Source organism: Melitaea cinxia, chromosome 12 (assembly GCF_905220565.1).
Source record: "Melitaea cinxia chromosome 12, ilMelCinx1.1, whole genome shotgun sequence".
Lineage (NCBI taxonomy): Eukaryota > Metazoa > Arthropoda > Insecta > Lepidoptera > Nymphalidae > Melitaea > Melitaea cinxia.
In genome coordinates, this window is record NC_059405.1 from 10,112,850 (window position 1) to 10,136,862 (window position 24,013).

The following is a 24,013-nucleotide window of genomic DNA, read 5'->3' on the forward strand; positions in this document are numbered from 1 at the left end:
AGGAGAGAGCGCTCTCGATGCCCGTGAGTACTCTATAAGCGACAGCGGCCTGCACAGGCAGGCCAACCGTCGGAACGTCACGGTTGCATGTGTTAGCGATCCCTTGACGCCCCACTACGACGATGAGGGCAATGCTCGGTTTTAGCAAGTATTCTGGCGCGTTCTGTCCATGCCGGGAGATACACTCCCTTCGCCTTTAGGCGGCGGGGCTAGAGCGTATTCATTTCCCAGCGTTAAAAAAGGATATGAAAGTCTTGGTGGAGTTCTTCATTTTCGTAGGGGAAGACGAAATCGTAAAACTTTTTATTTGGACAGTTGGTAAGGCTAAAAAAAGAACTAAATATAATTTGTAAAATGATTATACTTAAAAATAAAAAAATTCCCGAAGTAACTGGTCTACGCGAACGAATTCGCCAACGAAAGGCAGAATCCTATATAATAAAAACAGGCTTTATTTTGATTATCTTCACCGTAGTAAAAACAATTACAAAGTTTATATCTTCTTTGACGTTATTCGAGTAAAATATGTAAACACTAAATTTAAATAGGTCAGTAAATTCTGTTATTCTAACTATGAATACAGTCATAAGATATTTATATAAATTTTTATTAATAAATAAATATAAACGATAGTTAATAAAACGAAACTATAAACGGTTTCCACTCAACGATCGACCTTAAATTTCGAAAAATATTTTATTCTCACGATAGCTCAACAGACTCAGATTTGGATTTTACAGTCCATCCGAAAATGTAATATGTAACAAATAATATTGTGTGTGTGTGTGTGTGTGTTTAAATTTAACGTTTCGACTAGTGGCGAAGCGCCGGTCTAGGCGATTTAGTAAGTACAGTGGCATCCCGCAGCCGTCTTGAGACGTGAGTCGACGAAGATCGGACTTGTGAAAAAGCAAGACCAAATTTCATTTCGACTTGTAAAAGTACGTTCATTTAGTGATTTATTAAACTTACAAATTATATACCAAATTTATCAAAATGAAAAATATTAAAATTAAATTATAAACAAACCGAAAAATATCATTAAAATAAACGAAATCGTTTGTGATGGCAGCGTTTTAAAAGGTATTTGTATTGTTTTCAAAGAAACATATGTTTTTACTGTGACAGTGATTTAATATTTTATTTAGTGAAATAGAAAATTATCGTGCTTTGAATTATCGTTTAAAACGTAGAAACAGCAAGGAGGTCACTGGTAAATATTTCCTCAAGTACGCAAACTAAGTACAGGCAACTCCGAAATAAATTACAAGTTTGTATTTCGTTCGTTCAATTCCAACTGTTCAAAGGACTTTTCATGCAAGTATCAAAGAGAATCCGTAAATTGTTTTTCGTAAATTTTAATTCGTAATTTCTTTCTGCCTACCTTTAAAAATTTTTAGTGACAACATAACAGCGATCAAAAACAAAATTAAAATAATATTTCGATAGTTTTTAAATAAACAGATAATATAGTATTTCTTAGTACATATTTAATTAATGTTAATTTCAATTTAAAATTTTATTTTCTTTCTTTATTCTCTTTTTTTTTATTTTATATATGATGTAGTTTTTTTCCTTTCTTTTCCTTATAATACGTATTTCCATAGATGTTTTGAGTTATATTTTAAGAATGAAAATTTATTTTACTATTAATTTTTACTTATGAAAAAAAGTGTTGGTTTCCAATACAATAAAATAAAATAACATTTCTCAGTAACCTTTTTACAAATTTTATTATGTTTTGATACTAACAGATTAACTGAATTTTAATTACTTTGTTGCTACAGTGGGATGAGTGCGTAGGATTGTGTCTGGTTAAGTAATACCTAGGAATAACATTTATTTACTAAACATACTCAAACGACAATATTTTAAATAGTTATCATATAAGTACGTAAATGGCAAATTGCCTTATGTTATACCTACGTACGTAGCACCAGATATATTTTCATATTAAAGTAAAAGTTTTTAAAATTTGTTAAATATAATTACGAGTTTAAAATTAATGTTGATTATACCTACTATTTCATTATTTTTTATGTACAACTTTACAAGTAACAAAATCGTTAGTCACTGGCAATGATTGCCGTGATTCAGTTGAGATTAGATTGAAAGATTAATAGCGCTTTTAGATTAATACGGATGCCAATATTAATGTGTTACGTGTATTTTCAATTAATGGATAACCTGTATTTAGTTTCAAGTGTCTTCGTGATATATCTGTAGCAGAATATTTATGGTATATTTGTTTGTTTAATAAAATTACACAAGGTGAATTGCGCTGTAAAATATGACCCCGCGTAAACATACCATGCGTATAAATAATTCGGTGTGCAACTGTAATAGCTGTTGTTGGCGGTCATTTTGGAGCTCTGTACATTACCGGACATTCAGTGAAATTACATCTTCTATGTGTTGCAAGATTTACGAGTATCAGTGACTGCTCTTTTTATTATTAATAAGTAAACAAACAACGAGGTTGGTGCTTATAACTTTTTTTTATTTGATATTCATAGAATCTAAACTAAAAAAAACAGTATTTTAGCAACGGTATGACAAAAATCAATGTTAACATAACAAATAACTAATTTATATTATTAGTTTTATATAATATATATTAGTTTTAGATATCAATCACCGATTACTTCTTTGAATATATACGTAAATATATTGGTTTTGCCTCACGATTTTCTATGTACGTAGAGAAGACTATTATGCCAAACTATTGTAAATAAAAAATACCTTGAATAATTGTGTTTGCTCGCAAACGAAAAAAAAACCGACTTCAATTACATCGACGAGTAATACAACGTAGATCGACGAAAAAATAGTCAAGTAACTGCGCGTTATCAAAGATTACTCAAAAAGTAGTTATCAGATCTCAATAAAATTTATATGTGACCACATGACAAACATCAGCTTTCGATTAAATTAAAAATCATTAAAATCGGTACACCTAATAAAAAATTATTGCGGATTTTCAAGAAGTTCCCTCGATTTCTCTGAGATCCCATCATCAGATCCTGGTTTCCTTATCATGGTACTAAACTAGGGATATCTTCTTTCCAACAAAAAAAAGAATTATCAAAATCGGTACACCTCGTAAAAAGTTATTACGGATTTTCAAGAGTTTCCCTCGATTTCTCTAGGATCCCATCATCAGATCCTGGTTTCCTTATCATGGCACTAAACTTGGGATATCTCCTTTCCAACAAAAAAGAATTATCAAAATCAGTACATCCAGTAGAAAGTTATGCGGTATAATACAACGTAGGTCAACGAAAAAAGCGTCAAGTAAAAACGCATTATTAGATATAGCTCGAAAAGTAGTTGTTAGATCTCAAATAAATTTAAATGGGACCAATTGGCACACATCACCTTTCGATTAAAAGAAAATTTGTCGAAATCGGCCCACACGGGCAAAAGTTCTGATGTAACATACATAAAAAAAAAAAAAAAATACAGTCGAATTGAGAACCTCCTCCTTTTTTGGAAGTCGGTTAAAAAATGGCGCGCCACTTAGCGTTTCGCTCCAAAGCAATGTAAGCATATATGCATTGTTTTTGTCTAAATAACTGTAAAAGGCAAAAATCTACGACCATACAGTCTTATTTCATGTTATATTTTTTTTTAATTTATTTTATTTTATGTCATATACGAAAAATATTCAATATTTCAGTTCATTTTTAATAATTGTTACTGAATATATGACAGTAAAAAAGTAAAAATAAAATTATATTGAAGTGAAAAACATTACATGATTTAATTTAAAAAAAAAATACAAGATTCCAAGATTACCAAGATTCGTCAAGTAATAAAAAAATAAAAAACAAATTTATAATGAGTTTCAAATGTTTTTTTCTTTACACGTTTTGTTTCAAAAGGACATTGTTTTAACTTCAACTCAACGCTTACAAAAAAAAATAATAATAAAAAACCTTACAATTTACCCTAATTGGAAAAAAGAAAGAACAATTATGAAAAACACAATTAAAACGATTGACAAAAGCTGCAAAACCAGACTTCAATTTTTTATTAAAGCTTAGTTATTGTATACAAAACGTGTTTTCTCATATTCACGACCTTAAAAGTTGTTCAGAGTTTTTGGATAATTTGAATTTTTGAACCAATAGCAATAAATAATATATATAATACGTATGTTTTTTTTTTTTAAATACACCTTAGTGTTTTCAATTTTAAACAATGTTTTTCTTCGTTATTTTATCTTCTTGTCCTTTAAATGGCATTAAAGGTCACCTGTAGGTATTTTTGGACGGGATCTATGAATGACAGTTTTTCTATCATAAATAATAACAAACATAACTGTCAAAAGGAACGCTATCGTTCCTTTTTATACTTTATCCTCTTGCTAGTTCAACATGCATCACACGAATACTAGGCACTGAAATCTGTGTACCATTCCTTTTTTATTCCAAAAAAAAAACGAAAACGAAGCGGAAAGCTCATACAGGGCTTCAAAATAACTGCACTTATATCTATCATCTGGACAAATGAAATCGTGGACAAGCCATTCTTAATAAATACTCTACATGTATGTTTATCCGTCAAGTCGCATTGGAGCAGCGTGGTGAATTAAGCTCTGATCCTTTTCCTAAATTACACATTGCAGGCTGAAGCGTGATGCATATTTTTACCTCTCTAAAGTGACAAAATTCTTTTGCGTATTTATTATTTTACGCAAAACTCCAGTAGTTCTTAATGTCATTGATCGTATAAAAGTTGAATAATTTTAATTTTAATTTTTAGTTCCTTTTTTTAGTTTTGTTTTTCATTCTAAATTGATACACCTTTGTATTGATTATATAGTAATCAATTTGATTGTTACCTGATTTAGTCGATTTCCTCATGACTTCTAAAAATATAAACCGTATATCGTCACATTAATTGTGTCAGTGTGTCTTATACAAATGGTGGATATTATGCGGCTTTTAGAAAATGATAGAAAAAACGATTTTATTTGTCTATCAACTTAAAACGAAAATTTTAAAAATATTAAAAGAACATAATAATGCTTGCTCGCAAACAAAAAACAACGACAACAGACAAAACAACAGACAACGACATTGACAATTTATATAACGTAGAGGGTTGAAAAATAGTCAAGTAAATACGCATTCATTTAGATTTCAATTAAATTTAAATTGTAGGTAGCAGCGTACCAGCTTTCAATTACAAAAGAATCATTAAAATCGCCCAATAAAAAAACGTATGCGTATTTACTTGCTATTTCTTCGTTTACCTACGTTGCATTGCCTATATATACCTCACAACTTTTTACTGGGTGTCCCATTTTATATTTTATTTTAATCGAAAGTTACTGTTTGTCATATGTTTTTATTTTAAATTAAAATGGTATTGAATATGAAGTTGATATTGAAATGGTAACTACAGCAGTATAATTTAACAGCCAAGAGAGGTTTATCTACGCATTTACGTAAAGAACGAAAACTTCATTGACGGAGTCTTGTAAATATTTTGGCTATTTGATTTTACAATCATTCTTAAATGCAAGCAATGGCTTAAATATACGAAGTATAGTTAGTACACTTACGAGTAGGAGTACAATAAATATCTGTTCAAATAAAAATATCCGTCATAGTGAATGTGTAGTCGTGGCGAACATTAAGACGCTGATGACATATCTATCAAAATTATATTAATCTGGCGAGGGAATATTTTAGGTCACAGAACGTTGGATGTATAAAAATAAACCTGTATTCAATGCAGCGAGCGGTCCAAAACGAACCGCGACATTTACAACGGCTGCACTTTCTATTTGTAAAGCCACAGACGGCCACTTAGGCAATCTAACTCTAGTCATGCGTACTGTGGCTATGCAAAGTACTATGAACGACAGCACATGCCGGGACTCTCTTTTTTAACCGACTTAAAAAAAGGGCAATATTCTCAATTCGACAATATTTTTTTATAATACTTTTTTTAATTGAAAAGTGGTACTTGTTCATGTGGTTAATTTTAATTGATATCTGATAAGTACTTTTTGAGTTATCTCTAATAATGCTTATAGACCATTTTTGGTATACCACGTTTTATTATTACTATTTTATTATACCTCAAAACGCTTTACTAGGTGTACCAATTTTGATGATTCTTTTTTTAGTAGAGAACTGGTGCTTGCCAAGTAGTCCCATTTCAATTTGTTTGAGATCTGACCAGCAAATTTTGAGTTATCTTTAATGATGCGTATTTACTTGACTGTTTGTTCGTCTACCTACGTTGTACTACTTGTCAATGTAATTGAAGTCGGTTTTTTCATTTGCGAGCAAATACAATTATTCTGTAGTTATAGTACGAAGATAATTATGGACGAGACTATGCTTGGAATTTATGTTTTCTTATTACAGTAAGCTGTGAGGCTACGGCAGTAAAGAATATAGCCACCCCCTTTCTTCCCGTGGGTGTCGTAAGAGGCAACTAAGGGTTAACGCTGTTCCACTACCACCTTGATTTTTAAATCCGACTGATGGCGGGATAACCATCCAACTGCTGGCTTTGAAATACACAGTCCGAAGACGAGCAGCAGCGTCTTCGGTATTACAAAGCCAGCCCTGCGGTCACAAATCCGCCTGCCTAGCGTGGTGACTATGGGCAACACACACGAGTTCACGTCAGTTTTGGCGCGAACTTGTGAAGGTGATCCGGCAGTGGACTGCGATAGGCTGAAGTGAATTAGACTAGCAACGATAAAATATGCTGTCATCGTTTGCTCTCCATCTGTATTATCTTCAAAGAGATAAAAATGGCGTTAACTCAAGTACGTTTATCACTTCAGCTATCTATTATAGGAAAGGGTTTAAACATATGAAGAAGGTTGCGGTAGATTCGGTATTCGTACAATTACTAATTTCCTGGAAGACTCTATCATCAACCTTCGGCAGTGAATGAATTCTTTCTCTTACTTTCTCCAAGTAGAAAGTAGTAGTAGAGAAGTATTGGAGCTTAATCCACCACGCTGTTCCATAATATATATTATACATACTTCAGCCTATCGCAGTCCACTGCTGGACAAAAGGCCTTCCCAGTTCGCGCCAAAAATGGCATGAACTCAAGTGTTTTACTCATAGTCGCACCGAAGACGCTGCTGCTCTTTTTCGGCCTGTGTATTTCAAAGCCAGCAGTTAGATGGTTATCCCACCATCGGTGGCTTTTTAAGTTCAAAGGTGGTAGTGGAACTGTGTCCCTTAGGCCTTGTGTCCTTTATCTCTTAGTCACCTCTTACAACACCCATTCCTAAATATAAACTTGTTATGTTATATGTTAGGTTTTATCATCAACAACGTCAAGGCATTTAAGCGCTCATCAACCAAAATAATTCTCTATAACAGTAATATAATATCAGTTCTTGAATATGAAAGCGTGGTATGGCATACACGTTATGCTTGTCATATTACATATATAACCTATTCAAAAACGGTTAGTTCGACGTTTTCAACCATTACAGAAAAAAGAAGTCATTCTGTATAATACAGGGTGGCCGATCACTTGACGTCATAAAAAAAAATTTAGGTCCGGTATGTTGTGGGGTATTCGAATCACCCCCATGTATGTAACGCGATTTTTTATAGTTTAGGAGTTATGAATTTTTTTCGATTTTATGAGAAATTTCGACTTGACCATCTTAAAAAATTTCTAAAAAAAAAAGAAAAATTTTTTTTAGAGTTTTATTTTTTGCAACTGAATTCGCATAAGTTGTACTTTTATGCATAAAATAATCAGCTTCGTAGCTTTGATGAAAGTTATGAAAATGTTGGTCTAAAGTCAAAAATCTACGTTCCGTGAATTAGGACTTAAATTTTCAACTTTAAATTATAAATCTAAACAGGTGACCTTATGATTTCTTAGTTAGTCTTAAAAATGCGCCAGACTTTCAGCTTTCATAATAATAATAAAAAAGCCGTACTTAATATGGAAAATTTGGCTAAAATCGGTCTTCAAAGACAGCAAGGTGGAGAATTCTTAAAATTAGCCTATTGATTAAAAAAAGTTTTTTATCATTTTTTATCATTCCTAAGGCTAATTAATGATTAGAAAATGCTGGAAACCTATTGTGTTGGTTGGATAAGAAAAGTTTTAGGCTTTTAAGTAAGAACAAGATCATAATGTTAAAATCATTTAATATTTTTAAAATTTATAATAAATGTTCAACGTGGCCACCTTCAGCAGCAATGAAATAACGAATGGTGACACAAGTAGCAGTAAACACAATGTGAGCACAACTGAGATCAGTAACTAACGAACTAGCTTTGATCGGTTGCGATCGGCCTCTTATGCCACCGAGAGTGAGGGAGATAGCAATATAGTTTCTTATTCTTTCAGCCTATTGTTATTGCAAGTAAAATTTGCCGTTTTTTACGACGGTATAGAATGTGTATTGTTTCTGAAGGTGGCCACGTTGAACATTTATTATAAATTTTAAAAATATTAAATGATTTTAACATTATGATCTTGTTCTTACTTAAAAGCCTAAAACTTTTCTTATCCAACCAACACAATAGGTTTCCAGCATTTTCTAATCATTAATTAGCCTTAGGAATGATAAAAAATGATAAAAAACTTTTTTTAATCAATAGGCTAATTTTAAGAATTCTCCACCTTGCTGTCTTTGAAGACCGATTTTAGCCAAATTTTCCATATTAAGTACGGCTTTTTTATTATTATTATGAAAGCTGAAAGTCTGGCGCATTTTTAAGACTAACTAAGAAATCATAAGGTCACCTGTTTAGATTTATAATTTAAAGTTGAAAATTTAAGTCCTAATTCACGGAACGTAGATTTTTGACTTTAGACCAACATTTTCATAACTTTCATCAAAGCTACGAAGCTGATTATTTTATGCATAAAAGTACAACTTATGCGAATTCAGTTGCAAAAAATAAAACTCTAAAAAAAATTTTTCTTTTTTTTTAGAAATTTTTTAAGATGGTCAAGTCGAAATTTCTCATAAAATCGAAAAAAATTCATAACTCCTAAACTATAAAAAATCGCGTAACATACATGGGGGTGATTCGGATACCCCACAACATACCGGACCTAAATTTTTTTTTATGACGTCAAGTGATCGGCCACCCTGTATATTATATATATATTATATTTTAGATTTACTGAAAATGCAGAGCTTAAACAGCCGACGAGACTTATTTAATCTCAGTTTCTTTTATAAAATTATAAGAAACTATCTAAGTTGCTCAGCACTCAATTGCCCATAGGCTGAATTAGTAGTTATTATTATTATTATTATGTTTTTTAATGTTTACGCGAATTTCACTCATTATGATGAGGCAACTTTTTCGGATTTTGTTGCGGTCCGTTGGATTTTTTGGATGCCCAACATGACCATGGTAGCTGTAAATTTTACGAAAAAATTACGAATATTACTTAATATTTGAAACATAAAAAATGAATCACAACATTTTTTCGACGAACGGCAGGTATCTGACGGGCCTGGCGGGCTGCGGTGAGGTTGTTTCATTATAGTTTATATTAGTCTTGTGTAATTTAGTTTGTAAGTAATTTTTTTATATATGTATACATAATACAAAAAACATATGATGTATACCTGTAACTGATGCAATTAGCGCAAATAAAATAAGTATTATAGGTATTGTTGATAAAGATTTGTAAGTAATACTGTAACAGTCATTGGTGTACCAAATAAATAATTTTACGTTTCTTTAAAAAAGCAATAACTGTTCAAGATTTGGCGTTTTGTCTAATTTAAAACTGTATTTCGCACTTATACGTCCTGTTTACAATCCCATCAAATATATAAATGTGAAATGACAGCCAAACCGAATATCGAATAATGGAATTTTCTCGACTTCACCGACAAAAGAAGCGGAAAACTGCGGGATGTAATTCAAGCCCAAGATTTTACTCGGCTATTTTTGGTACACGCTATATTATATTTGAAAGTTAATGTACTTCGTGTTTGTACTAGACTTATACCATAAAAATGATATAATTTCCTTCGTTGACAAAAGAACTTTGGTACTTGGTTAGTATTTCGCTATTTTAATTTAACAAGGTGACTTTAGTCGTATGTAATAGAAAATTTCAATAAAAAATTATGTGTATATGATTTTTTTTATAAAATATTTATACCATTAAAATTATTGAAATAACTTCTTTATCAACCGACTTCAAGAAAGGAGGAAGTAGTCAATTCGGCTTTATTTTTCGAGATATAAAGCAGTACTTTATACAGTTAATTAAATACGCCTTATTAGAGATAATTTAAAAAGTGCTCGTCAGATCTTAATCAAATTTAATTAAAGGAACCACATGGCAAACAGCAGCTGTCAATTAAAAAAAATATCAGAATCGTTACATCCAGTAAAAAGTTATGAAGTAACACACATAAAAAATGCCATCAAATGAAGTATCTCCTCGTTTTTTTGAAGTCAGAAAAATTTTAGTTTGTCTTAAATATTTCAAATCAGCTGTAATTGACGTCATGCAAATGTACCGTTGCAAGCAAAGATATTAATTGACGTAATAACTCAAAATAAACATTAGCTAATAAATTATTTCATAAAATTGTTAATATTAAGAATCTCTTTTTATAATTTGGTATTTTACATTATACTGTAGTAATTACGGGCGAGTTTCAACGAGTTAATGCGTTCTTTTAACAAAACTCTGTTAATTGATTCATTTATAAATAATAACTAATTTTATTTATATCAGATATTTTTTCGTAGCCTGACGTATATTTTTAAAAGTTTGCTTCCTTTTGAGACACAAGTTTTGGAGCTTTTTGAGACACTAGTTTTCTATCTATACCGAACACAAAATACAGTGCACAAAATTTATACGTTTCGTTTCAAGTCCCTTGACATTAGTTTTCTTCTAATATGTGAGACAATATGACGCGGACAAGTTCACTAGCCCTGAACGTGCTCTATAAAGTGAAGCATACCGTAGTCGCTTGGCGTTTTTACACGTTCAATTTAAAACCAAATAAATTTTTTACATCATCACTTATGTAATTTCAACTACCCATGTTTATGGCTAAGTTTAAAAAAGAAAGTTTATTTTTTCAATAAGAAAGAAATGGAGAATTAATAAATAAAACTTTAACCGCAATTTTAAAATTCTTAAAATAAAAATGTACGTACACACTGAAACAAAAGTTTAAAAAACTAAATCCTATTTATGTAAAAAATAAAGAATTGTTGTAATGTATATAATTATATACAACGATACATGCATAGCTTCCGAACGACTGCTTTATACTGGATAATCATTTTTATGGTCTGTAAAAAAAATCAATATATTCATGAAAAAACAATATGGCGATACGAAGTTTGCTGGATCAGTTAGGTGTATTAAAAATTAATATAATGTTTGCTTAGTTTGAGCATATTTCGATTAATGGTTTAAGTATTTTTACGAATGTAAAATTAGCATAACACGACATAACAGAGCAAATGTCCAAAAATGTAAATTGTATTTATAAATAGTTTGAATTGATTGCTTGGTTTAATGGAATTTTAAAGCTAGAACAACATTTATTTTGACATATTCTTTAATTTACGATTTATAAATTTAAAAATGACAGAGAATAACATGCTAATACGTGAATAGTAAATCTAATGTATTATTTAAGACGATTAAATTGAATTTTCATTTAGAAATAGAGGTGAATCAATACGATGAAACTGTTTTTACCGCTCAATCATTTAGCGGAAATGTCAAACATTTACTGGATTTTATCGAAGAAAAACTTTTAATAGTGAGCATTGGATATTTCGGTCATTCCATAAACATTTGCATATTTAAATTTACTATAAAAATTAGATTTACTCTAAAAAAATCTATTTCGTGCGAATATTCTCTTATTTGCTTACCTTTGTAATAAAGCAATACATTTTGGGAAGTAATAGAAAACAAAATATATAAGAAATTGAGTATTTTTCTTTTTTCTAGTATTAGAAGTAGTTACTGCTTGGTCAATCAATTATAATCGGGGTTTCGGGAATAGATTTGAAGGTAAACTGATAAAAGCGATCATCAAAAGAGATATAAGGCGGCTTACACATGAATTATTCACATTTTAACTGCTTTTAAACTTGTTTTGATAGACTAACTGCACGTAAAGGGACATTATTTATTATTTACGCATTGTGATATTAAGATAAATAATAAGGTTAGAAACATCTCATGATTTTACAACTTAATGAATAAATGCGACCTAGTTTTACATTCGTCATCATCACACATCACTTCAGCCTATCGCAGTCATCTGCTGGACATAGGGCTCCACAAGTTCGCGCCAAAGCTGGCGTGAACTCTTGTGTGTTGCCTATAGTCACCACGCTGGGCAGACGGGTTGATCACCGCAGAGCTGGCTCTGTCGCACCGAAGACGCTGCTGTCTGTCTTTGGCCTGTGTATTTCAAAGCCAACAGTTGGATAGTTATCTCGCCATCGGCCGGCTTTTTAAGTTCCAATGTGGTAGCGAAACTGTGTTATTTCTTAGTCGCCTCTTACAAAACCCACGGGAAGAGATCATCTCATCTCTTTCGTTACGCTCTTGTCAGAGCGGTTGTGGACGTCACTTCTGAGTCACACGCTTGACGATCCGTCTTCATTCTTTCCGAACAGCTGCTTTTCGGGTGCACACAGGTAATGGAACGTCCACTCTAGCCTTTACTAGGCCCGTTCATCTCATAGACAATCTGCCGTGAGGTCTGGTTCTTTCTGCTTTTCCTTGGACGACTAGGTGTTTGATGGAGACATTGTCACGTCTAGTCGCGTGGCCAAAGAAAGTGAGAATTCGAGACTGTACGATGGAAGATAGACGCTGCTTGATGCCGAGTTCTTCCAGAATTGACTTGTTGGTCCGGAATTGATTCCAGGACACTTTTTACATTTTTCTCCAGCACCATATCACAAGAACATCTATTTTCTTCTTCTCACTTTCTCGCAGGGTTCACGTCTCCGAATCGTAGAGGAATATTGAAAATACCAGCGCTCTAACTAGCGGCGTCTTAGTGGCTTGGGTGATTTTACGATTACTCCATATTTTTTGCAGCTTATCCATAGCTCATCTGGATATCGCGATGCGCCGTTTGATTTCGTTATACAGCCTACGTTGTTCGAGATTAATGCTCCTAAATAGACATAAGATTGCACCACCTCACAGTTTGCTATTTGTGTCACTTTTGGCGAGTTGTTTTTAATTCGGTCGACAATCATGACTTTAGTCTAGCTGCAGTTGATCTTGACGCCGAATGGATGCTTATGGATGTCATCTTTTGGAGAATTTCTTTCATATGGCAGATACTAGTCGCGAATAGGGTGGTATTATCCGCACAACGTAAGTTGGAGATTTTTAAGCCTCTGATTGCTGCTCCATCTGTCCAGTTCCCAAAGGAAGGGAGGTGGTGGCTATATTCTTTACTAGCGTAACCACATAGCAAATTTCAGTTTTACATTAAATGCATATAAATTTAATTATAATAAGTGTATAGATATACGTAAAACAAAAACAAAAATTGTTTATGAAATGAATAAAAAGTTATAAACGTTGTTCTATTGAGCCTTATGTTTCGCAAGAATTGAGGAATTGTAACGGCTTCCTGTTGTTGCAGAATTAAACCATAATGGCTGCGGGCGACGTCACTCGCCGCGCCTCCATCACCGCGCCCTCCATGCACCGCCGACCGTCGGCGCGAAGAGGTTCGCTTATCAAAAACTCACAATCTTCTACAACGTCACAGGTATAAATTTTCATTTTTCTTTCAGTATATTATAAAGATAATTCAGTATATTTTACAGGTAAGTATTCTTGTATTTTTTGTTTCCTACTGTAAGTGGCAAACGAGAAAAGAACTTTAACGATTTTAATAATAATAATAATAATAATAATAATATATATATATATATATATATATATATATATATATATATATATATATATATATATATATATATATATATATATATATATGTATATAAATAAATTTTCATTATAAAATTAAACTAATGCTAGTCATAAATAGGACTAGTCCCCTTGTCAGTGTCCATGTCTCGGTACCGTATGTCAAAATCCTAATCCGCCTATTGGCTTCCTTCTCGAAGTTTTTTCGGTGTAGCTGAATATTATGGCCTAGGTAGACATAAAAGTAAAGTGAACATAGACAATAAAGCTTTTTTGCATCGGAAGAAACCTATCAACGATCTACTTTAAATCAAAAAAAGCTAAACGCCTTTGTTCTTTTTTAACCGAATCAGAATTAATCAGAAAGATTTTATATCTATACTAATATTATAAACTTGAAGAGTTTGTTCATAGATTAAATAAATAAATAAATAAATATCTACACAACACACACACGGTCGTCTGTTTCTAAAGTAAGAAACTTAATACTTGTGTTATAGGAAACAGCCGACTGGTATAGCCACATATTTTTTTTGATACACATACTTATAAATAATACATATATAAATAAATTATTACATTAGGCGGGCAATGGACGGTCAGAATCTCACCGTGTTGACCTTGCTGGACTTTAGCAATGCGTTTAACGCGGTGGATTTTGATTTACTGTTGGCTGTTTTGTGCTCACTTAACATATCTCCATCAGCAATTGATTGGTTTTATAGTTACTTGTTTGGTCGTCGGCAGCGCGTTCGTGTCCAGGATTCTTATTCAGACTGGTCTAACGTTAATGCTAGGGTTCCGCAAGGTGGCGTGTTGTCCCCGCTCTTATTTTTGATCTTCATAAATTCAATAACTCTCCGCATATCTTCTCTCTACCACTTGTATGCCGATGATCTTCAAATTTATTCTCACGCTAAGTTAACAGATTTACCTACATCAATAAGCAATTTAAATAATGACTTGAAGAACATATATAGATGGAGTAACTCCTACGGATTAAACATTAATCCCTCAAAATGTCAAGTCATTATTATCGGTAGTCCTAAGCTTGTGTCTCGAATAGATTGGTCACTTATACCACCAGTCGTTTATAACAACGCCGTAATCAGTTACAGCGACAAAGTCAAAAACCTCGGAATTATCTTCGATAGACATCTTTCTTGGGCGCCTCAGCTGAGTGAGATGAGCCGTAAACTATTTGCAGCTATCGGATCACTCGGACGACTGCAATATTTCCTCCCTTTGCCTACCAAAATTACGTTAGCACAGTCACTCCTGCTACCAATTCTTGACTATGCTGACACTTGCTATCTTGATCTTAAAGAGGAGCAATTAAATAAGCTTGAGCGCCTTCAAAATCTTTGCATACGGTTCATATTTGGTCTTCGCAAATATGACCACGTTTCCGAATTTCGCAATTGTCTCAAGTGGCTTCCGATTCGCTTTCGCAGGAATACTCACATACTCTCGCTACTATATTGTATACTTTTTCATTCTGATACACCTCTGTACCTTAAGGAGCGTTTCAAGTATCTTTGTAATACACATGAACGCACCCTTAGATCTGAGTCTACTTTGATGCTCGAATCTCCAGCTCACACTACTTCTTTTTACTCCAATTCTTTTTCAGTTAAAGCTGTTCAACTTTGGAACGCTCTACCTCTTCCTATAAAACAAGCCCAATCCCTGTCTTGCTTTAAAAAATACCTCAAGGCGCACTATTTGTCACTTAGTACGTCATAACATAATTGTTTTTTTTTTATCGCTGCATAACATAATACATAGGAGTATTGCTTCACTTGTATTTTGTATTCTATGCTTTTATCCATATTATATGTATTTCGTTTATATGTAGGTATAGTATTTTTATGCGTATGTATATATATGTGTATGTATGTATGTGTATATATATGTGTGTATATATATATATATGTGTATATATATATGTTTGTATGTATGTATCTATGTATTGTGCTGTATATGTATGTGTATTTGTACTCGATAGTTGATATTGTTCTAGGTGACACTAATTGTCACTTCTCTGTGTACACTTCCCTACCGCTTTTTCACTACGCTGTGTCCTATATGCCCAAAGGTTGTCTGGAAGAGATCGCTACTCTAGCGATAAGACCGCCTTTGTACACTGTTTTTTTTTTATTATTTGTAATATGTTATTGTGTTGATCGTTTTTGTGTACAATAGGTACTCCCAGACTCAACGTAGGAACGTACCCAGACTCAAGGTAGGAATCGAACCCACAACCCTCGGAGCAGAAAGTAGTGTCACTACAAACTGCGTCAACGGGCTAGTCAAATTGGAAATATCAAAAATCAAATCAGATAAGCCATAAAATATAGGCCAGTTAAAAATTGTAAAAAAAAAAATAGAAATGGGGGTGGCAAATTATTATCGATGGGCACCGGGCAGCAAAAACCTACGCTAAGCACTACCTTTACTGTACAATCATTTTTATGGGCTAAATACTAGACCTATGATATAGTCCAAATTTAGACCCCAGTATTCTTACTTCTTATCCAGTATTTTTGTTATTTTAAATTAAAAAAAATCTTTCATATGTTACTCGTAATTGTAAACCTGTTTGAAATATTATTTTCGTAATATACTTGTATTCTTAACAATGACAGCTGTGTTTAATGTATCTACTCGTATTATAATTATTATTTTCGCCATTTTCGAATAATATTTAGAAAAATATTTTCTTTTTCTTTCTGTCACGTTGTTCATCACAGTTTTGGGCTCTGACGCGTCCACTTCATTTGGGGCTTCTTCTCGATAAAGTAATTTATCAAAAAGAACACACACCCTAAAAAGGTTCCCAAGAAGGCTTCTCCCAGATAGACACACAAATATAAAAAAAAAAAATTCAGGTAATTGTATTGTGTATTTGTTAGATTAAAACAACAAAAAACTTGGAACCCTTAATGTGTAGAAATACAAAGATTGCTGTTGAGCAAGTACTACATTTCTTATTTATTTATTTATTTTTATTTATTTATTCTTAATGTACATCGAAATACAGACACATATAAAGAAAGATACAATACAAGATGTGGAAAGGCGATCTTATCGCTATATAGCGATTTCTTCGATAGTGCGATAGTGATACAGTAGCAGCGGTTAGAAGTGTGCACAAATTAAGGAGGAAAAATCAATAATAAATAGATAAAAACTACGATATGATAGACTTAAATAATTATTAAAAAAACGTATAAAAGGAAATATTTTAGTAAATAATATACATATACACATACATATACACACATACACACATATATACATACACATATAAAAATATAAATATAATCTTAAGGTGGCGTATTTAATTAAGCTTATAAGCTAAGTGGAAAAAATTAAAATTTCAAACGAAGACGCGGTTAAAGCTGCTGAAATACCATTAAATACGCTTTAACGTACATATAACCATATATATATATATATTTAAATAATAATTGTATTTGCTCGCAAACGAAAAAAAAACCGACTTCAAATACATCGACAAGTAATACAACATAGGTAGACGAAAAAATAGTCAACGCGTATTTAGCGTTATCAAAGATTACTCAAAAAGTTGTAATCAGATCTCGATGAAATTTAAATGTGACCACATGATAAACATTAGCTTTCGACGAAATTAAAAATCACCAAAATCGGTACACTCAGTAAAAAGTTATGTGGTATAATACAACAACGAAAAAATAGTCAAGTAAAAACGCATTCTTAGATATAACTCGAAAAGTAGTCGTTAGATCTCAAACAAATTTTAATTGGACCAAATGACACGCACCACCTTTCGATTAAATTTTTTTTTGTCGAAATTGGTCCACCCAGTCAAAAGTCCTGAAGTAACATACATAAAAAAATACAATCGAATTGAGAACCTCCTCCTTTTTTGGAAGTCGGTTAACAAATAAAAAACCTGACTGGAAAACTAGCTTATGATTTTTTTTACTAGCCCGTTGGGGCAGTTTGTCGTGGTCATGCTTTCTGCTCCGCGGGTTACGGGTTCGATTTCCACCTGAGTCCGGGTGTAAGATTTGTATTTATCCTTATATATTATAAAAATAAGTCTCCCGGCCGCGTCTTTCTGTCCCCCTGTCTGTCGACGACGCGATAAACTCGAAAACTACTAAGCGGATTTTTATACAGTTTTCAACAATAAAAAGAGTGATTCTTGAGGAAGGTTTAGGAATATAATTTATTATGCTTTTATGTAAATTAGCAGAAATTCGACGATGAATGTTGAAGAGGTCGCAAAAAATCTCGCCGATTGGGAGCTTTCCATGCGAACGCCGCGTAAACTAGCAAATAGTTGAGTAATGTACTAGCGAATTAAAAAATCTATAAAAATGCTACAAAAAAGTTCGCGATAGCATATCTCTATCTCTTACGGTTGATTTACAATAACCACTTTTATGTTCAAATTTTTGATTAAAAACATTATTACGTTATTTTAAATCTATTTTCTTTAGTTCAGTATTAATCCTTATTCAAATGAATATGTTAATTAGCTTAGGCATTTAACGCAGATTAAAATTGCCCTTTACACAATGTCAAACAAATCAATAGGTTTTGAGATATCGTCGTTAGAAGTAATTAGCATCAAAACATTTAAAACTCGGTGCGCCAATCTCTGAAACAGCTAGACCGATTTTGACGGGACTTTAACTGTCAGCTGATGTAGTAAGGAGTAACTTAAGTTACTTTTATTTTACAAATTTATTTATTTTATAACTGCAAACTGAACAATAACTTTTTTGTTAAATTCTACACGAAGTTGCGGGTACAGCTAGTATATTTATATAGGTATGTATTATTTCCATGTGTATTTATCAAAAAAATAATAATAACTAAATAAAACAGTCGACTCTTACCCATAACGCAAGCCATTAAGTTGCTTACCATAGGAACAGACGACCGTGAGTAAATCGCTCACTCGCGTTAATTTCTTTGAGAAATAAAGGTACTAAAATGTTGTATAGCTTATAGACTTCCTCGGAAAATGGACTATCTAACATATAATGAATGTTTCAATTCGTCAAACCAGGAGTAGTCAGTATCAACCAGTACTTCAGATTTGATTAAAAAATTTGAAGATTCAAACGCTTCAGCTTTGTAATATTAGTATAGATTAATATATTCATGGAATATCTGTTTGATATATGATGATGATTAATGTCATATCTTTCTATATGTTTTTCGCTTTTAAAAATATATCATTACTATATGGAAGAAAACTGTTTACACAAAATAAATTTCTGAACACACGTATACATATTTGACAACCAATGTACATGTCAATTCTTTTGGGAACAAAATTAAATTTATTGAAATATGCAAATTACAATTCACAACTTAAGAATTAAATATTTACAGATAGTTATGGTACAAATCATGTCCACGTGGAACGGTGCCAAGAATGCTGGCAACATTTCCCCGTTGTATCGCTATGCCGATTCTGTGGGCAAAAATGCACCAGCCCTCTTGTCACCTGTAGAGGCAATAAGGCGAGGAGTTATAATCATTTTATATTACTGACATTATTCAACATTTTTTAAATATAAAATACGCCACTATCCGAATATTGTGGATATATATCTTGTCGATTCGAAACCCATATTTGAATACGTTCTTTAATTTGAGGGCAGAGTTTAACCTAATCGACCGGTTGAACATTAAACCTTCCGGTCTTAAACATTTATGTTTAACAGCTACGAAAGCCATGAACATGTTGCATAGGAATTTTTTTAAGTGAAACTTCTTTAGACGCATGAGGGTAAAATGTTTACAGATGAAACGCAATAATAATAATATTAGCGTAACGAAGATGTGCAACGTTTTTGTCGAACAACAGAGCCACCTAGCGTGTACTATAGAAACTACAAAGGTTATTACATTAATATCGTATAGTATTACACTGAAAACTAGATGGCGCTGGAACGGAAATTGAAAGCTTTAGAATTGTAAATATATAAACGAGACAAAAATTAATTTGCCGAAGAAATTTCACTTCTGACTTGTGTACTTTGTACGCACGCACTTTTTTTTTCGTCAATTTTTATATGGGACAAAGACAAATACAACAAACCAAAAACCATGAAAATCGGTCCAACCGTTCTTGAGTTACAGGTGTTCGAACAAACCCGACTTTGTTTAATATATTAAGATTTATGTATTATTTTCTTAGTATATAATCTACAATATATAAATTACGTAGAACGTAAAATTTAAAATAGTATATACAAATTATAAATTACTTTCATTTGTTTGTAGGAGGTGCCATGGGACATCATTGATCGCTGCGCTTTACCTATCGTGTTGTGCCATGCTCTGGCTGTGGTGCTCTCTGCACTGCTAAACGCTCTGCACGTTAGCCAGATCTCTGTCTTCACATTGTTCCTGTGGTTTGCTATCTCCGTTACCGGATCACTTTGGTTTTACCATAACCTTCAGGTAAGTAAAATTTTGGTATGACTAACAAAAACTGAATCAGTTAATAAATGTTATTTTAAACCTTGATAAAAATACATTTCTCCTTTGCCTATACAAGTGTTGAAATTTTATACTACAACGCTCCTTGACTCTAGGTTGGCAGATAATTTGCCAACCTAGAATATAATAGAATAGAATAATAGCTGTTGTCCAATTCGCTTCGCTTCGTTTAAGCGTACTGCAGTGCACTGCTGGACTTAGGCCTCACCCAGTTCACGCCAAACTTCTCGGTTCTCTTCAGTCTTCATTCAGCCTCGACCGGAAATCTTACATCGATCGTCGGTTTAGCGGACCGGTGTGTGCCCCACAGTGTGTTTGCCAAGACGCAGTCTCCACTCCAGGACACGTCTCCTCCTGCTATCAGTCGTGCGACAGAGGTGAACAGCCCACTTCCACTTCAACTTGCTTATTCTACAGGCTTTGTCGGCTACTTTCTTTCTCTCGCAGATAGTCTCATTTCTGATAATATCTTTTAGAGGGATTTCAAGCATTGCCCGTTCCATAGCACGTTGAGTGACTTTAAACTGATGGACTAGTCCCTTTGTCAGTGTCCACGCCACGGCACCATATGTCAAAGTAGGCAAAATGCATTTGCGCGAAGACTTTTGTATTCAAGTATTGCAGAATCATCGAAATGAAGACGCGGCGAAGCCTACCAAACGCCACCCAGCCCAATCGAATCCTCCAATCAGCTTCCTTCTCGAATTTATTTCGGCCTAGTTGGATTGTAGGTAGACATAATCCTGAATAAATTCCAGAAAGGTGCCATCGTCCGATATTCTTCTTGGTATGACTTGTTTGTTTAATATAACTTTTGTTTTATTCAAATTCATACCGATACCTACTCCTACGAGGACTCATTTAGGCCACCAAGTATTTGGCTTAGCTCCTTCAATGTCGATGACGATATCCTTGGTGAAATGGACGTGAGAGATGTATTCGCCGTTGACGCCTTGTGGTGAGACGATTCGTTACGACCCTCGAAAACAGCTTATAGACGTGGTTCAGAAGTGAGATCGGTAATGATTATTATTCATTTATATAATAGGTTGTCTGTTACTTATACTATATATAATATCATATATGTAGGCTGAAATGAAAGGAAAGTAAATATAGTATAACACATTAACGCTACGAAGCAACGTAAGAAAGTACAGAAGAGAAAAAAATATTCTTCTATCTAATACTGTGACACACCACACCAATCCCCTACTGCGACAAAGTCACAAACTTAGGCTTGTTTATAGACGGTAGCTTAACTTGACGTCTCGTGTCAGGGAAGTCAGCAAAAAATAAACTACACCTTCCACTCCCTTAAGCTTCTTCAATACTCCCATTTAAAATGATAATTGTGCTTGCACAATCCTTTCTCTAACTTATCCTTGATTATGCTTTAAATGAATCCTTCTATCTGACTTCCTATCCGTCTTCGCCGTAATATGCACATCCTGTCCTATCTTTATAACACTCACCATGCCCCAAATTCACCTTCCAACCTTCGTTTTCGTTTCAAATTACGAAAATGCTCGAGGCACTATTGCATCACAACGATTCCATAAGTGACTAAATACAACATTATTTTTCTATGTAATCCCGTTGTTATACGCGCCGCAAATCGGTGCACCTTATTAAAAGTTGTGTGGTGCAACACAACCTAGGTCGATGAAAAATTTGTCAAGTAAGTACGCATTATTAAATATAGCTCGAAAAGTACTTGTTAGATCTCAAATAAATTTAAATGGGATCACATAAGGCGCACCTTTCGATTTAAATAAATCATCGAAATCAGTCCACCCAGTCAAAAGTGCTGAGGTAACAATAACATACGTATATAACGGTTTCTAATTATATTTGAGAGGTGAACAGAGCTTTTTTTCTAATTCAGAGCTAACTCTAATTTTCTATACTTGGTATGAAAATTTAATTTATTGTTGCTTTTTTGATATAAAAGTAAGAACGTAGAAAACTAATATAAATCGTATTTCTAACGACAAACAAAATTCTTTAATAGAGAAACGCCATCCCCGCCGGAGCGGGTAAAAAAGTTCCCCCGATTCGCCCACAAACGCAATAGTATGCGCCCACACAGAAATCAATTTCTAAGTAAAAGAGATTTTGTTATATAAAGAAAAAAATTTGCTTGTGTATCGGAGTCCAAGCCCTTGAAAATATTATCAAATAGAATGATATTGCCATCAAAATTCTTGTTGGTTTCTTGATTAGGAAAGTTTAATATATAGAGAACAAAATTAATTAAAAATTTGTATCTTTATCTATAGAAAAATGATTCTTCTGCTATGAAAGAAAGGAGTTGGAGCTTCATCTCTCTTGCCTAGGATGGCAGATATAAATATTTCAGACATTTTTCCTAGCCCAAGATCCGCCGAGGTTCACTTTCGTCGTAGTGCATGATCATGTGTCGGTGCATGACCAAATATGAAGTTAAAATCCGAGGGGCTTTGCAGATACCGTGCCGTAATACTAAATTGTTTACATATTATATCGGCCAAATGTAAAATATTAAAGAACTATTTAGCTCAAACGACGTATTATGAATTGTTAATTGTGTGCCCTTTGTGCTGAAAAAGAGAAGGTTTTCAATTCAACTATATTTTTAATATTAGTATAGTTTCCTTAATGATTTTCCAGTCTTACTATTTCTAAATAAAATTTCAGCTTTAAGAAAAACTTAAGTTTAATAAAGTCGTGTTTGTAATTTGTAATTTTTTAAAAGTCGATTGTTATTGTGAAAAAAAAATTGATTCGGAATACAATAACAACCAGTAAAATAATTTATTTCATAAAATTGTTTTTTTGATGGGGTTTTAAAGAATTTGGCGTAAAAAAACAGATACTGTTTATTTTAAAATGTAACACAGTATAAATACGGTTCAGCCTATAATATCCTACTACCGGGTATAGGCCTCTTTCCCCATGTAGAAGAAGGATCAGAGCTTAATCCACCACGCTGCTCCAATGCGGGTTGGCGGCTATATTCCCTACTATGAGTAACGATCGCTATCAGGTGTACATGATAACAACTGGTACCGACGGCTTAACGTGCTCTCCGAGGCACGGTGGGGAGACCCACAAGGACTGCACAAGCACCCAGACCACGGCAAACACCTGTATGGCTAATACAAATGTTTGTCATGTGCGGGGATCGAACCCGAAACAAAAATTCTCACACTTAAAATAATATAGATGGTAAGATTCCATACTCAATGTATATAACTTATAAAAATTATGTTATAAAACACGATGCTCCGTATCTTTCGAGAAATTCGAAATTACATAAGTAGCTTTGAAATATTAGGAGCGTAGAGGCTTGTTGTGGGCGACTAGCAACAATACGCCATTAGCATTATATTTAATTAAATTCGAAATTTACTTATATAATAAGACGCTTGTAATCTAAAATTACTGTATAATATCTTATCTTATTCTGTAAGCACATCTTTAAAGACATCTTTTTGCCTTTTCCTTTATACTTGTTAACATATAAAGCTAATTAATTTTACGTCGAATCAATCGCATCTTGTACAATTTTCATTAAATTCAGCCGTCAACGTTG

The 24,013-nt window shown here is 33.1% G+C and overlaps 1 protein-coding gene across 1 annotated transcript in view; it reads left to right on the top strand.

The window, feature by feature from the left end:
• The first annotated feature begins 712 nt into the window (after nt 1–712).
• Nucleotides 713–24,013, top strand: part of LOC123658548 (D-beta-hydroxybutyrate dehydrogenase, mitochondrial) — a 72,126-nt gene continuing 48,825 nt past the window's right edge. Inside the window, exons 1-3 of the mRNA XM_045593932.1 lie at nt 713–941; nt 13,637–13,765; nt 20,221–20,400. Of these exons, the coding sequence (XP_045449888.1) occupies nt 13,649–13,765; nt 20,221–20,400 (297 nt within the window). The 5' untranslated portion in view covers nt 713–941; nt 13,637–13,648. The remainder of the gene's footprint in view (nt 942–13,636; nt 13,766–20,220; nt 20,401–24,013) is intronic.